Below are 14,313 nucleotides of genomic sequence, written 5' to 3' on the forward strand. Positions count from 1 at the left end.
CATTTACGGTTACGTATGAAAAACAAGAACATAGAATAGAATGGAATAGAATAGAATAGAATAGAATAGAATAGAATAGAATAGATTAGAATAGAATATTAGACTAATGAGTAACTGACAAATTAGAATCAGCCATTTACAGTTATGTATGCAAAACAAGAACAGAACAGAATGGAATAGAATAGACATATAATAGAGGTGAATAGAATAGAATAGAATAAAATTGAATAGAATTGAATTAAATTGAATGTCCAATCCCTGAGGGTCCTAATTGACCACTAATTGACAAAGCACTCTTTGTAAAAAAAAATATATATTGTTTTTAAACAGAACAGAAAAGCATAAAACAGAATACAGTATGCAGTAAAGGCGAGAAGTGACCATTGCGCAATGAACATAAGCAAGTTGTAGTAACTTACAACAACAGAATGATGCAGAGAGAATGATAAGAAAAGCGGGAAGAATAATGGAGCATTCAAAACATTCTCCCAGCTCTACATTTGAATTATTGCCAAAGGGGCAAAGATTTGGCTTGGTTTAGGTATTAAAAAAGGATAAAAGCCTTTTCTACCACAGTCAATTCAATATTTGAATAGCAGTAAAGAATTAAGAAGTCAGCTATAGTCTCACATTGTGTTTTTTTTTTTTTTTTTGGTATGATATGATGTTTATGTCCTAAGATGTGTTGTGTTATGATGTCCTAAGTTGTGTGTTAGACACCTGATGATAATAACTGCAAATCAAAGTTACCTTACCTTACTCTGACGTTTAAAATATCAGTATAAACATAGCTCAGGTAATTGACATATCAACTAATAAACCAATAAAAAAGTTCAAGGGTTGTTTTTATTGGCTATTACAGCTGTGCAATACGTTTACCTCTTAAATATCATGTTGAAATCCCCCTCTTAAACATAATATGTCTAATGTGTGTGTGTGTGTGTGAAGGGGGGGGGGGGGTGCGTGCATGCATGTGTGTGTTATATTTCAGGGTTAAGTAATAATGTGTTAGCTTGTACTGTCCCCTAGTGTTCAGTGGTTTTAAGGAGTCCAATTTCACACTGATTTTGTTTGTCATGTCATGGACAAGACACTGATATCAGTTTGGATTAAGACATAACTTTAATAAATGTGGTTGGTTAATTTGTTATGTTTGTTTCGTAGGGCAACGCAGTGGTGCAGTAGGTAGTGCTGTCGCCTCACAGCAAACAGTTCGCTGGTTCGAGCCTTGGCTGGGTCAGTTGACCCAGATGGGTTGCAGCTGGAAGGGCATCCGCTGTGTAACACATATGCTGGATTAGTTGGCGGTTCATTCTGATGTGGCGACCCCAGTTTAATAAAGAGACTAAGCCACAAAGAATATGAATAAATGAATGAATGAATAATTGCTTCATTTAAATCCTCTGATCTGGATGGAATAAAACAAAATAAAACATACAAATCAAATTTTGTAAAAAAGAAGTATAATGTTTTTGTATTATATGTGCAGACGTTTGGATGAAGATTTTTGTTTGTTTTACAGTATATGGCTGGCTATTGGTTTAGAAGTGATCAGAACAAGTTTATAGTTCGTCTAGCGGACACTAGAGGGCAGTGTTCAATGATGTGTGTTCTGTTAGAAGTTTTAGCTAAGTTTTACTTTTACATAAAGTGACTTATAATTTTCTTTGGTAGTCTGAAATTATTCAAATTTTATACAGAATTGCGCGGTTAAATTACAACAACAGTCTGTCTATTAATTCTGTGTACAGATTAACTGTAACAATTCTGATACCACAGTCCCAGCATTGAGTCATACATATTGAAAATTCACAGCTTCTTTGGATGATTCATGACAATTGATTAATAGTTATGTGTTTGGGTAAAGCATAATTATGGTTTACTTCTGTAAACAGGTGATAAACACCTTCCAAACTAAACTCTAGCCAACAATTATAACATTTTAATAAAAATATTGCTGTTGTCAGTTTAAGCATTTATCTCTAGAACTTGAAACTCATTAAACCTTATTTTAACATGTTCCAATATGTCTGTACTACAATACCAACCATTGACAAATAGAGCCAATCAGCCATTTATTTTTTATGATACGCAGATTTTGAGTTAGAAAGTGTGATGAAAACCACTCACCAAAACTTTAACTTTTATATCATATTATTTAAACTATTGTTATACTATAAAAGTGCTATAATATTAGACTATTATTAAACTATTATTATACAATAATATACTACATACAACATTATTTTTTCATAAAATTCTTATAATTTTTTTATGTTTCTCTTTTTCATTGTATTCTTTAGTGTTTGCAAAGCTGTGTGTGAGTATCTTAAGGTCAAACTATGTATAAATAAATTAATTTATTATCATTATTTATTCATTGATTTTCCTTCGGCTTAGTCTCTATTTCAGAGTTCGCCACAGCGTAATGAACACTCATACAGGCTTATTCACACACTCTTATAACCTATGGAGAATTTAGTTTATTCAATTCACCTATAGGTCATGTCTTTGGACTGTAAGGGGAAACTGGAACATCCGGAACATAGAAAGAACATCACACAGAAATGCCAACTGGTCCAGCCGGGACTCGAACCATTGATCAACTTGCTGTGAGGGGACAGTGCAAACCATTAAGCCACCGTACAGCCCTATTATTATTATTATTATTATTATTTATTTATTTATTTATTTTTTATTATTATTATTATACTCCTTTGGCTTAGATTCTTACTGAACTCTAACAGACATTCACAGGTAGCACTTTGCATATGAGCTGTAATATTTTTGTGTAGCATGCAAATGTGTGGTTAAACTGTTGTAACCCTTCGAGATCCAATGCAAATGCTCACTCAAAGCTGACATTTTATCCAGTCATCTCAAACAACTGTAAGGTCTGAGGTCATTGCCTAATTTATCTAATTTAACATCACAGTCAGCCGGCATACTGAAAGCCTGACCTTTGGCTATAAAGAGTGAAAGTGTAATGAATTTTGAGGCTGTTTCTGCAAGCTTTGCAGGTTTTTCAGCAGTGTTGGTGTTACAGTCACAGCTCATCTGACCTTCAAACACATGGTCTGCGGTGACCCAGGCATCTGGGATATGTCTTAGATTAACACACCAACCTGACACAACACAATTGCACACTGAGATCATAAAGCTGAGCAACAGCCTTTATGATAAACCTTTTCCAACGATGTCAGAAAAAAAACTTTGTTGTTTGCCCAATGGACAAACAAACTATCAGTGAATGCTCCTTAAATGTTCTTCTGAGATTTAATGATGCATTAATAAAGATCTTTAATGATCCCAAAGACACAATGCAAATATATTTACAACTTTAGAATTGTTCATGTATAAATAGACTTGTACACACATACGCCTGCATGGATGATTCCATTTATGGCTACATTTTGCATCTCTTATACAAAAATTTGATAAAACAATTTAGAAACATTAACAAATTATAAATGAATAAACTAAATAACAATAATAAAATAATAAGTCATATCAAGTTCTCTAAAAATAATGATTGTGTATGTATTTAGAGACATTTTATATAAAATTAAAAAAATTAATTTTAAAATATAAAATTAAAAATATAAAATTTAAAGACTCCCATACACTCAAAAAATGATGTTTGGTGTTTGTTCTAACTACTTATTTAAAATGAGCTGAAACAACACAATTCTCTAAAGATTTGTTTGGTTTTATGTTCAACCCACTTAAATTTGTAAAATTTAATAATTTTATAAGTTAACTTAATTCCTTCATGTTATTGCAAAACAAATTGATTGTGCAGAAAACAGCATTTTTTTGCAGTGTACGTGTTCTCTGCATCCTGAACCATACATTGAGCTTTAATTATTATGAAAGAATTCATTTAAATGTGCATGATTGCCCAACGAACTTAAACATCTGCATGAAACATCTGTTTTCTGAGTTATTTTATTAATAATATAGACATTTTGTGTCTATTTGTACATTTTTGTTCGACTCTGTTTCTTTGGTTATAAAAAACATAACAATCTGTAAACCTAAGATAGAAATAGGACTTGCTTCAAGTAATATCACTTCCTCTGGTGGAAAGGCACTGAGGCATATTCTTATTCTTCTCTCAATAATTTGTACAAAATGTTTACAATACACCAATTGTAGATCATTATTTTTCAACTCTGCTATTGTGAAATTTAACAGAATCTCTTGTTCGTTTTTTTAAAAACAATATTATAATAAAAATACATAAAATTATTATGTTGGTTTGAGGCCAGCATCTTGAGTCAAAGCTCAAAAGCAGTTTTAACTGACTTTTTTAACTGACTTTTTTTCTAATAACAACTGTATTATTATACAATACATGCAGCCATACACTGATTTTTAAAGAGCAGGTTTGTTTTAAGGGATTGTCTCAAAGATGCCTACAAAGAGAGTTTAGTGATCAGCCCCACTTGCCATCTTCCCAGCATGCACTCGAGCATGAATAATTAATATGACTCCATTGTTTGACCATTTGCCGCTTTTATTTACACTGTTGTTGTTGATTTAGTTGCCATGTTTAGATTATGTTACCTTCATCAGTTTGCTGACTGTCATTCTTCTTCTGTTTCCTGAAGCAAATCTTGAGGTCTGATTGTGGAACATAATAATAATGTTCACCCTATAAAATAAAAACACACAGATTTTATTTAGATGCCTAAAAAAGGTCATTTGGTGCAATTGTATCATTGCGTACTGTATATGGTCAAACAGAAAACTGAACACTTGAGTTTACATATCAATAAGATTTACATATCTAAGCATAGAAATATATCTACAAAAAATATATCCTATAAAGGTGATATCAACATGTCTGACTTTATTCAGGATCTGTATTGGGTGGTAAAATATATAGATTGCAAAATGATGATTGGGAGATGAGCAATTAAAGCATTGTATTTTATTCATTGAATACATTGTTTATTGTTAAAAAAGTTCCTCTAATATGTCTTCCTGCAATTACAAATGAATCAAAACTAATGTTTGATAACCAAAATATTTAATGTATTTAAAGTTTATATCTATAAAAAAAAATCTCATCATGTCTTAAAATAGCTATGCTAGCCTAGCTCTACCTGATCACCATTTACTCAGTAAACACAAGTAAAACTGTGAAAAACTCTACAAAATGGCAAGTGGTGATCAATTGATTAATGGATTTCACAATGAAAATCACTGCAAATAAATTCTGAACAAATTATAGCCTCGAAGGTGTGCACAAAGAACTGAAAAACTGTCATTGGTTTTATTTGACTGCAATCTTGCAAAGTTGAGTTATCGCTAAAGCTCTCTATATTACACAATAATTTATTTATATCTTGTATACACTGTTTGTGAATAGCTTAATAAAAATAAATAAATAAAAAAAACAGGTTCATTTGTGATGGCTATAGTCTTCTCAACACCACAAAACCCCACTGTAAATAGAAAGCTTTGATGCCTGTCAGAAAACAAACATAGACTGGATCATTTGCCAAATCTGTTTTGCCAATATTCTGCTATTCAGGTAAAAGTGTTTTGAATATTTTAGAGTGGAGTTAGTTATAGAAGAACAGAATTGTCTTTAGTATAATGCAACGGTGAATTTACTCAGCAACGGTGAATTTGGACACAAATTGCCTTTAAGCATGTCAAAATCACAACCCAGGCACATTTTTTGCAAAATCTAAATTATATTGGTCCAGGTACATTTTATTGCACATTTCAGATAATAAACTAGAGTGTGTTGTCCAATTTTTTTGCAAATCTGAAATGCATCATTTGGGGTACATTTTGTTACATGTTTCAGATACACATCCTCTTGAACACATTCAGATGTAGATGGGTTTTGTTGCTCAGATTACCACCAAACACTGATCCAAACCCTTTCGTAAACCCAATCAATAGTGCTTTCACAAACATAAAAGTAGACTGCAACCACTTAGTATTAACTTGATTTGACATTGCTTTTATCTCTTTTGTGATATTCTCAGACCCGAGCTCTCTGCATCACAAGTAGGCGACATAGTGGGTCATGACAAAAGATGTCAAATTTGCATCTTCTGACATAGGTGACTTTTTTGCTACAAATAAAAATCCAGATTTTTTTTTATTTATTCTAAAATCTATTTATTTAATCAAGCTCTAAAAATGACTAATTTCGATAAAAGTAGCACATGACATTACCAGGGCCCATATTTTTGCATATACACTATTCATTCATTCATTTTTCTTCAGGCTTTAATTCATCAGACGTCGCCACAGCGGAATGAACCACTAACTTATCCAGCATATGTTTCATATGCTGCCCTTCTGCAGCCCAGAACTGGGAAACATCCATACACACTCATTCACACACATATATATGGCCAATTTAGTTTAGTCAATTCAACTCTAGTGCATGTCTTTGGACATGGAGGAAACCCAAGCAAACACAGGGAGAACATGCAAACTCCACACAGAAATGCCAACTGACCCAGCCGGAGTCAAACTATTAACCTACTTGCTATGATGCAATTGTGCTAACCACTGAGCCACCATGTACACTAGTTACGAATCACCACACTACAGGGTCTGAGTCATTTTGCAAATCAAAAGCAAATCTTTAAAAAAGTTTTTCATTGCTCTTAAAAACACTCATCCGTTTCATTGCTCTTAATTTTTATTTTCATATTAATAAGATAAAAGTCATTAATTACTAAATAATTACTATGTAAAAATCATTACTGATTTCAACACAAACACACAGATATGCACAGCCAGAAAGTAGATAAGTTTTAAATAAAATCTAAATATATAGCTTTGTTTAAAAAATACTGTGTCAACAGGTTTTTAACTACATTTCGATCAAGGATTTAAAGTTTCTTACATTATAATGCTGTTGGCTTCATAGGATTAAGCACATAACTGTACATGAAACGTCAGTCAATAAAACAATTCTAAAAAAGTTAGTTCATTATAGAAAAAACTGTAATAAATAAATAAGTTTGAGGAATATTCCATCAAATACATCATCAAAGGGTTTTAATACATTATCAAAGGGCTTTACATAATCACAACCCATAATTAATAGTCATATCAAATCATTTTCTTTAAAAAAAAAAAGCTTTTTGGATTTAGATCTAGACGTTAAAACTAACCGTACCCTCACAGTGACATTACTAGCTCCATTGGGTGCATTGTGTCTCAGCTTGTCTCAATCTCAGCTTGTATCATAAAGGCTGCATCCAGATACCATTGAAGAAACCATTTGTTTGTTTTTTCGTTCGTTCGTTTTCTTTATAGCTTAGTCCCATTATTAATCAGTGGTCGCCACAGCAGAACAAACCGCTAACTTATCTAACATATGTTTTAGGCAGCGGATGTCCTTTCAGCTGCAACCCATCACTGGGAAACACTCTCATTTACACACATACACTACAGACAAATTAGCCTACACAAATTAACCTATGGTGCATGTCTTTGGACTGTGGGGGAAACAGGAGCACCCGGAGGAAACCCACACAAACAAGGCGAGAACATGCAAACTTCACACAGAAATGCCAACTGACCCAGTTGAGGCTCGAACCAGTGACCTTCTAGCTGTGAGGCTAATTTTATTTCTCTATATAAAATTCATTAAAGAGAAAAGTCCTCAGAAAAAAAGAAATTAACATCTTGGATGACAAGAATAAGGAAAATAAATTATCTAGGAATTAACTTTTTTAATCCAGAATTGTTTATTTGATACAATTTAAAGTTCAGATGTCTACTAATTATTTTTCCAAGAGTAAGATAAACCCATTAAAATAAAGCATCGCTCGTTCACAGTGTACACACAGACAGGCCACGTCGCCCTGCATCATTCATGTCCTACAGCCAAAGATGCTGAGCGCGCGCTCCCGCCTCTGATCGCGAACGCGCCTGCCTGCTCATGCACGAGAACAGGAAGCCGCGCGAGCCCGTGGACACTGAAGCGCTGGCGAACGGATCGCTACGTTTTAACGGATCCTTTTTTCATCCCATTAACGGGATTTACGGTTAAAAAAGGGCGGCTAAAGGACTAGTCTTTATCAAACAAAGCAAGGGCCAGACGCTACGCTCCGTATTTTGTTTTTTAAGACCCTCGTTAGCGCTCGGCTGTTGCTTTTTTTCTCAAAGAAGGGCGTGTGGTTTTCCGGAGAGGGAGCTGGTGCATGTTGAATACTGTGCGTTTCATTGAACGGTTCGGATCGTCGTGAAGGATGGGCTGTACGTTAAGCACGGAGGATAAAGCGGCGGTGGAGAGGAGTAAAATGATCGACAGAAACCTGAGAGATGACGGAGAGAAAGCGGCCAGAGAGGTCAAACTCCTGCTGCTTGGTAAGAAACAATTAAACATAAATGAGAGGCCTAAACTGCGCTGTTTCTTTGTTACAACTGTGTTACACGGTAGCTGAAAGAGTGTTACACTGTTGTTACTATCATCAAAACTGTAACGGAAAGTTTGTGGGGTATTGTTGGTCTTTTGATGGTCACCCATTAGTCAACCAGTTACTTTGGGGCATTTATTGCTCTTTTTATATCTCATAACTTTAAACCTGTCGAAGTGGTAAACATTTCAGCTTTTCACGAGTACATTATAATACACTATTAATTAAAAATGAATATTTGAACTGAAAAATAAGCCTATTGATTGTCCCAATAAACTGGCACCCAGTCACAGCTGTGAAGAGATGAGACTTGTAAAAACAAAAATACAAATACATCAATATTAAACTGACAAGGCTTTCTCTGTATTTGTACACAAAAACCAAAAAATACAAATTATTATCTCTGTAAGGAAGCAACAGGATGTGATTTAGCCAGCTAGTCATGACAAAACAATGCTTTGTTTTGCAATACAGTTTTTTTCTGACTCCATACTATCATTTACATGTATAAGCTAAATCATATTATTTAATGAACACACATAATTATCCTACTAAAAAGGTTTTCTCAGATTTTTCTTACCAAATTGTCAATTAAAATGTTCTATTATGCACTATTAATTAAAGCAGAACATTTGGACTGAAGCTGGAAATATTGATTGTCCCAATAAACTGGCCTGAAGTAACAGCTGTGAAAGAGAACTGTCGCAATGCACTGAAAACAAACCCACACACGCACACTGTGATACACTGGAAACCTAAAAAAGAGCTTTAAATGAGCGGAAATGCATCTTTTGAAGGATATGTTGGTGATGAGCTGCCGTGCTGATGATGCTATTTTATGTAGGAGGGGTTTGATGATGGCAACCTGTTGCTTCATTCTGCTGTCATTGTGAAATGATGTACATTTGATCACGATGCAACTGTTTCCGCTAACAGACACGTAAATGGATGATAAATTAGATAAATAACATTTGAAATTTTCAGCACAATCTGGTTCATGATAGATAAAGCGCAAGACTAATCTAAACTTTACCCATAACTATCCAACTCCTAGAATTTTGAAGAAGGAAGAAGGATTTCAGGCCTTTAATGTTTTTTTGAAACAATATTTTATTTTCTGACATAAGCCCTGTCACAATATTTATATTTTGTTGTACGATATATTGCATCAAAAACGCGATAAACTATATTATTGTCATTTTAAGACAATTTTATGCCACTCATTTTATAATGCCAGAATGACAGTATAATAGCATCAAAATTCAAGTTTACTCTTCCAAAGAGCACATAATATTTTATTCTTAGGAATATTTAATTTAATTATAGTCATTTTAACAGTTAAATAATTAGGCATTGGAATCAAAATGTTTAAAAGTTGTTGCTAGAATCGGTTTTTATGTATCAGCGATTTATAATGTGACTTTTGACTACAAAGAGTCTGAATTTGAGATTTAGGACTTACATATTAAAGGACTTCAATATTAAATTCTAAATATACAGTTTGTGAGTTAATTTTGAAAACATTTATTAATATTTTATGTAATATTATTATTGCTATTATTGTTGTTATTGTTATTATTATTATTATTATATTACTATTATAATATTATTATTATTATTATTATTGTTATATTTATAATATGTATTATTATATTTATATTAATATTTTATGTGTTGAAATTTGATTCTGGTCTAAATTAAATTTCTATTTACAAAATACATCTTACAATTTTAATTATATAAATATTTCAGGGGGCTTTTTTGGCTAAATGGGTTCTATATTTATATCAAAATAATTCACTTACACAACACATTTGCACCGATATACACTTGATATTTTTTTATGTCCGTACCAATACCCATATCTAGATATCAATGAGGGGTATCCGCAGGGTCTTAAAATGTTTTAATTTTAAAAACACATTTTTAGGCCTTAAAAAGTCTTAAATTCTCTGACATTCTGTCTCGTAGGTCTTAAATAATTCTAATCATCTTAATATTTCTTTGTTAATGTAAAACTACTCAATCGATCCAAAATGCATCCATTCACCAACAACACATCTCAATAAAATTTTTAGCAAAACTATTTATAACTAATATTATAACTTTAGCTTGTTGTGCAAACATTTTGTTTTTAAGGAGTTTAAATTATTTTGAACAAAAATGTATGTATACAGCCAAATGCTTGTTTTGACACATTATTTTAAATATGTGGCTATGAAATATATAATTAGATTTTTTTTTTCTGCTGGGCCATTAAAAAATCCTTAGCGTGTCGTGTAGCCCTATGTAAGACTGAAATTTCATTATCATAGTCTTAAAATGCCTTAAATCTGTATCTATTCAGTTTGATCTATAACTATTACCCAGACCTTATTCATAAATCATTTATTGTTATTAAATGCTAGTTTCTCCTTTTAAATTCGTTTAATGAAAGGAATCGGGGATAAAATAGTAGTATTATCAGTAGAGTATAGGCTGGCATAGTAAAATCAAATTTGAGCAAATGAAACAACTATTTCTTTTCATCTCTTAATGCAATACAACACATTCAGACATTAATATTGTGATGTGTTTAAAGAAAAAAGCTTTTCATTCCTTAAAGTAATGGCTTTGTAGCACATTTTTAAATGTCAATGTATTACTAATGCATTACTAAAAAAATCAACAATTTATAGAGTCAATATTCAGTTACAAATAGGTCAAAATATCAATTGTCAAAGGAGATGATAGGTGCTTCTCCCTCGGTGTCTGTTCTGTTGCAGTTTTTTTTTTTTTTTTTTTTTTAGAAGCCATAATGTCCGCAGTCATCTTGACCTCAGTACCCGCCGCTGAGATGTTAGCTAGATGCTATCTCAAATACTGCCACTCGTCTCTAGGCAACACGCAGACGCACACAGACCCACAAACTCAATGTGTTCAAATTACCCATAACAGCAGCGGCACCAATAGAGTCTGCTGGAAGACACACACACACACACACACACACACACACACACACACACACACACACACACACACACACACACACACACACACACACACACACACACACACACACACACACACACACACACACACACACACACACACACACACACACACACACACACACACACACACACACACACACACACACACACACACACACACACACACACACACACAGGCAGATCATTAAATATGGAATGGCTCTTTGCTTTGCTGAAATGACCAGCACATGGAGGCTTTAGTGACTTGATGTGTGCGCCTCAAACTGACCTGGATCAGGCACTGGTGGTTTAGCAGCCAAAACATTTAGTGTTCGGCTGTAATATGAGCATTTTAATAAGCAATATGATCCATTAATATCTGAAATGGAATCTTTTAGAAGAAAGGGAGACATTTAAAAAAAAAAAACAGAAATTAGATTTTTTTAGAGCAATATTTTAGATTATTTATGTGAAAGTAATTCATTATACATATGCAACAATTTCCAAGAGCTGTGAGTTGAAGTAAAGACGATTTTCTTGTATTGTAGGGCTGCTTGATTTTGGGAAAAACCATAATCGTGATCATTTTGGTCATAATTATTATCAGGATTATTCAAAACGATATACAGTTGAAGTCAAAATTATTCTCCCTGCTGTGAATTTTTTGAAACTAAATATTTCCCAAATTATGTTTAAAATTGCAAGGAATTTTTCGAAGTATTTCCTGTAATATTTTTATTCTTCTGGAGAAAGTCTTATTCATTTTATTTTGGCTAGAATAAATGCAGGTTTAAATATTTTAAAAACTTTTTAAGATCAATATTATTAGTCCCTTTAAGCTATATTTTTTTTGATTGTCTGCAGAAGAAACTACTGTTATACAATGACTCACCTAATTACCGTAGCTTGCCTAATTAACATAATTAGGCCTTTAATTGCACTTTAAGCTGAATGTTTGTATCCTGAAAAATATGTAGTAAAATATCATGGACTGTCATCATAGCAAAGATAAAAGAAATCAATTATTAGAAATGAGTTAACTATTATGTTTAGAAATGTGTTTTTTAGAAATTGGGGGAAAAGGGCTGCTTATAATTCAGGACGGCTAATAATTCTGACTTCAACTGTATATATACACAAAGGTATGTTCCTCCCTGTTAATAAGAAAAGGGAAATAAGTACAATAGAATAAAAATATGAAACAAACTGCTTTAAACATCTTCACTGTAAGAAAAACACTTAAATTATAGCTACAAAAGTCCTTTAGTCAAGTGATTTTGTTCTTTGGTTGTTTGATTAAAAAATATAAAAACAGTCGGCAGCAGAAATATTACGCGCTGTCACTTTAAGAGCAGTGCGGTTCTGATTTATGGTTTCACTTTCACATGTCTTTTGATTCTCAACTCGTTTGTTTATTACATAAATGAGGGTTAATATTAAAAAATAACTAAACATTGCCTTTTGACACAAATTTGCATGTATTTGGCCATTAAAGCACTCACATTAAGATAACTTTAGATGTGTGTGCTCTGCTCATCTCTGAGGCTGAGTGAGCACATACACACAACAGCATGCAATCTCTTTCACGCTTTTAAAAACATGAACGATTCCTATGTACATCAATGAACGATGCAGTGTAGCAAATGTCACATTTCAGTACATGCTTTTAGTAATTTTTACGTGAAACTGAGCTTTGATGAGCAACACATGTGTACAACTGGAAAAGGGGCGTTTTTGCTAATTGTCCATTACGTCTAATGTCCATCTGGAGAAATAAAAAGTAGTTGATGGTGAATGAGTCTATTTCTATATTTGTCATGCATTTAAACGTATAGCCTTTAAATATATAAAAATAAATTTTCAAATATTCTTAATGTTGCCTGCTTTCAGTTAAAGTTTCAGCTTAAATGTACACTTTGGGTAACCTAATTCAATTTGAATTCAGATTTAATTATAATTTTATATTTACAGTTTATTTTATTTAGCCAATATACAGTGAAAAATAATTATTTATATATGTATTATCGTTCTATCATCATCATCACAATCTCCCTTTTTTACATGTGGTGATTTGGGTTTATTTCCATGAGATATGGTCTTTGTATCAGCTTTTGTCAGGAAATGTCTGATGTTTGTGCATCACAGAGGTCAGGGTGTGGTGTATTGCAGATCATAACCTGCATGAGGCTTGTGTGTGATAATAACACAACTGATTGCTGGACAGCTGGTCTCAGCAGAGGTGTGTGTGTGTGTGTGTCTGTGTATGTGTGAATCTGTGGGGATGAAAACTAACTGACTGAGCCTAATGTAGCAGCACTAATGCCTGTAAACCATGAAAACCTCAGACCATCTCTCTGTTGAGCACTTACACACATACTGACTGAAACCTTACTCTTGAATATCTCCTTTTACATTTTTAAAAGATTTATTTTTGGCAGTTTAGTCTTTGTTATGATAGGACAGTATATTGACAGGAAGTTGGAGCGAGAGAGGGGGAGATGACTGAAGGAAAGCTCCTCGACTATATGTTGACACTGACAACTAGGCACCATCAGCGTCAACTTATTTATCCTGTTTAATACCAAATAGTTTCTCGCTATCTGAAACTATCTATTTTACTTCTCAGACCTCCTTAATAGACAATCTTTATGTCGCCTTTTATATTTTGTTGGTTAAATTAGGTTTTATTCTTGGTCACAATAGTGACGGTTGGAAAACAGCAGAAGAATAGCATTGCAATTTAGTTGTTTTCAATTGAAACAAGTGTTATTCCAGTATCCACAATTGTGACCATTAACAAATAAACACCTTTTACGTCTTCTGTAGTTTCCCAGTTGAACATTTAACATTTGACAATCTTGTGAAGTAATTTACCATATATCTTTTAGCACCTGTCATAACTATAACCACATTCGGCGTCAGAAGGTGACATAACA

General features: G+C 33.0%; 2 protein-coding genes across 4 annotated transcripts in view; one reads left to right on the forward strand and one right to left on the reverse strand.

The window, feature by feature from the left end:
* Positions 1–14,313, reverse strand: part of kdm7aa (lysine (K)-specific demethylase 7Aa) — a 248,464-nt gene that overhangs the window by 190,399 nt on the left and 43,752 nt on the right. Inside the window, exon 4 of the mRNA XM_073945593.1 lies at positions 4,570–4,657. The gene's annotated coding sequence lies outside the window, so the exon portion shown is untranslated. The remainder of the gene's footprint in view (positions 1–4,569; positions 4,658–14,313) is intronic.
* The window catches only part of gnai1 (guanine nucleotide binding protein (G protein), alpha inhibiting activity polypeptide 1), a 33,587-nt gene continuing 27,231 nt past the window's right edge, over positions 7,958–14,313 (forward strand). For 2 of the 3 annotated variants that reach the window (XR_012401460.1, XR_012401461.1), the window contains exon 1: positions 7,958–8,355. Coding sequence is in view for 1 of the 3 variants with exons in the window: in NM_200971.1 (NP_957265.1) it covers positions 8,238–8,355 (118 nt within the window). In the remaining 2 variants the exon portion in view is untranslated. 3 annotated transcript variants of the gene reach the window in all.

Source organism: Danio rerio, chromosome 4, assembly GCF_049306965.1.
Source record: "Danio rerio strain Tuebingen ecotype United States chromosome 4, GRCz12tu, whole genome shotgun sequence".
NCBI lineage: Eukaryota > Metazoa > Chordata > Actinopteri > Cypriniformes > Danionidae > Danio > Danio rerio.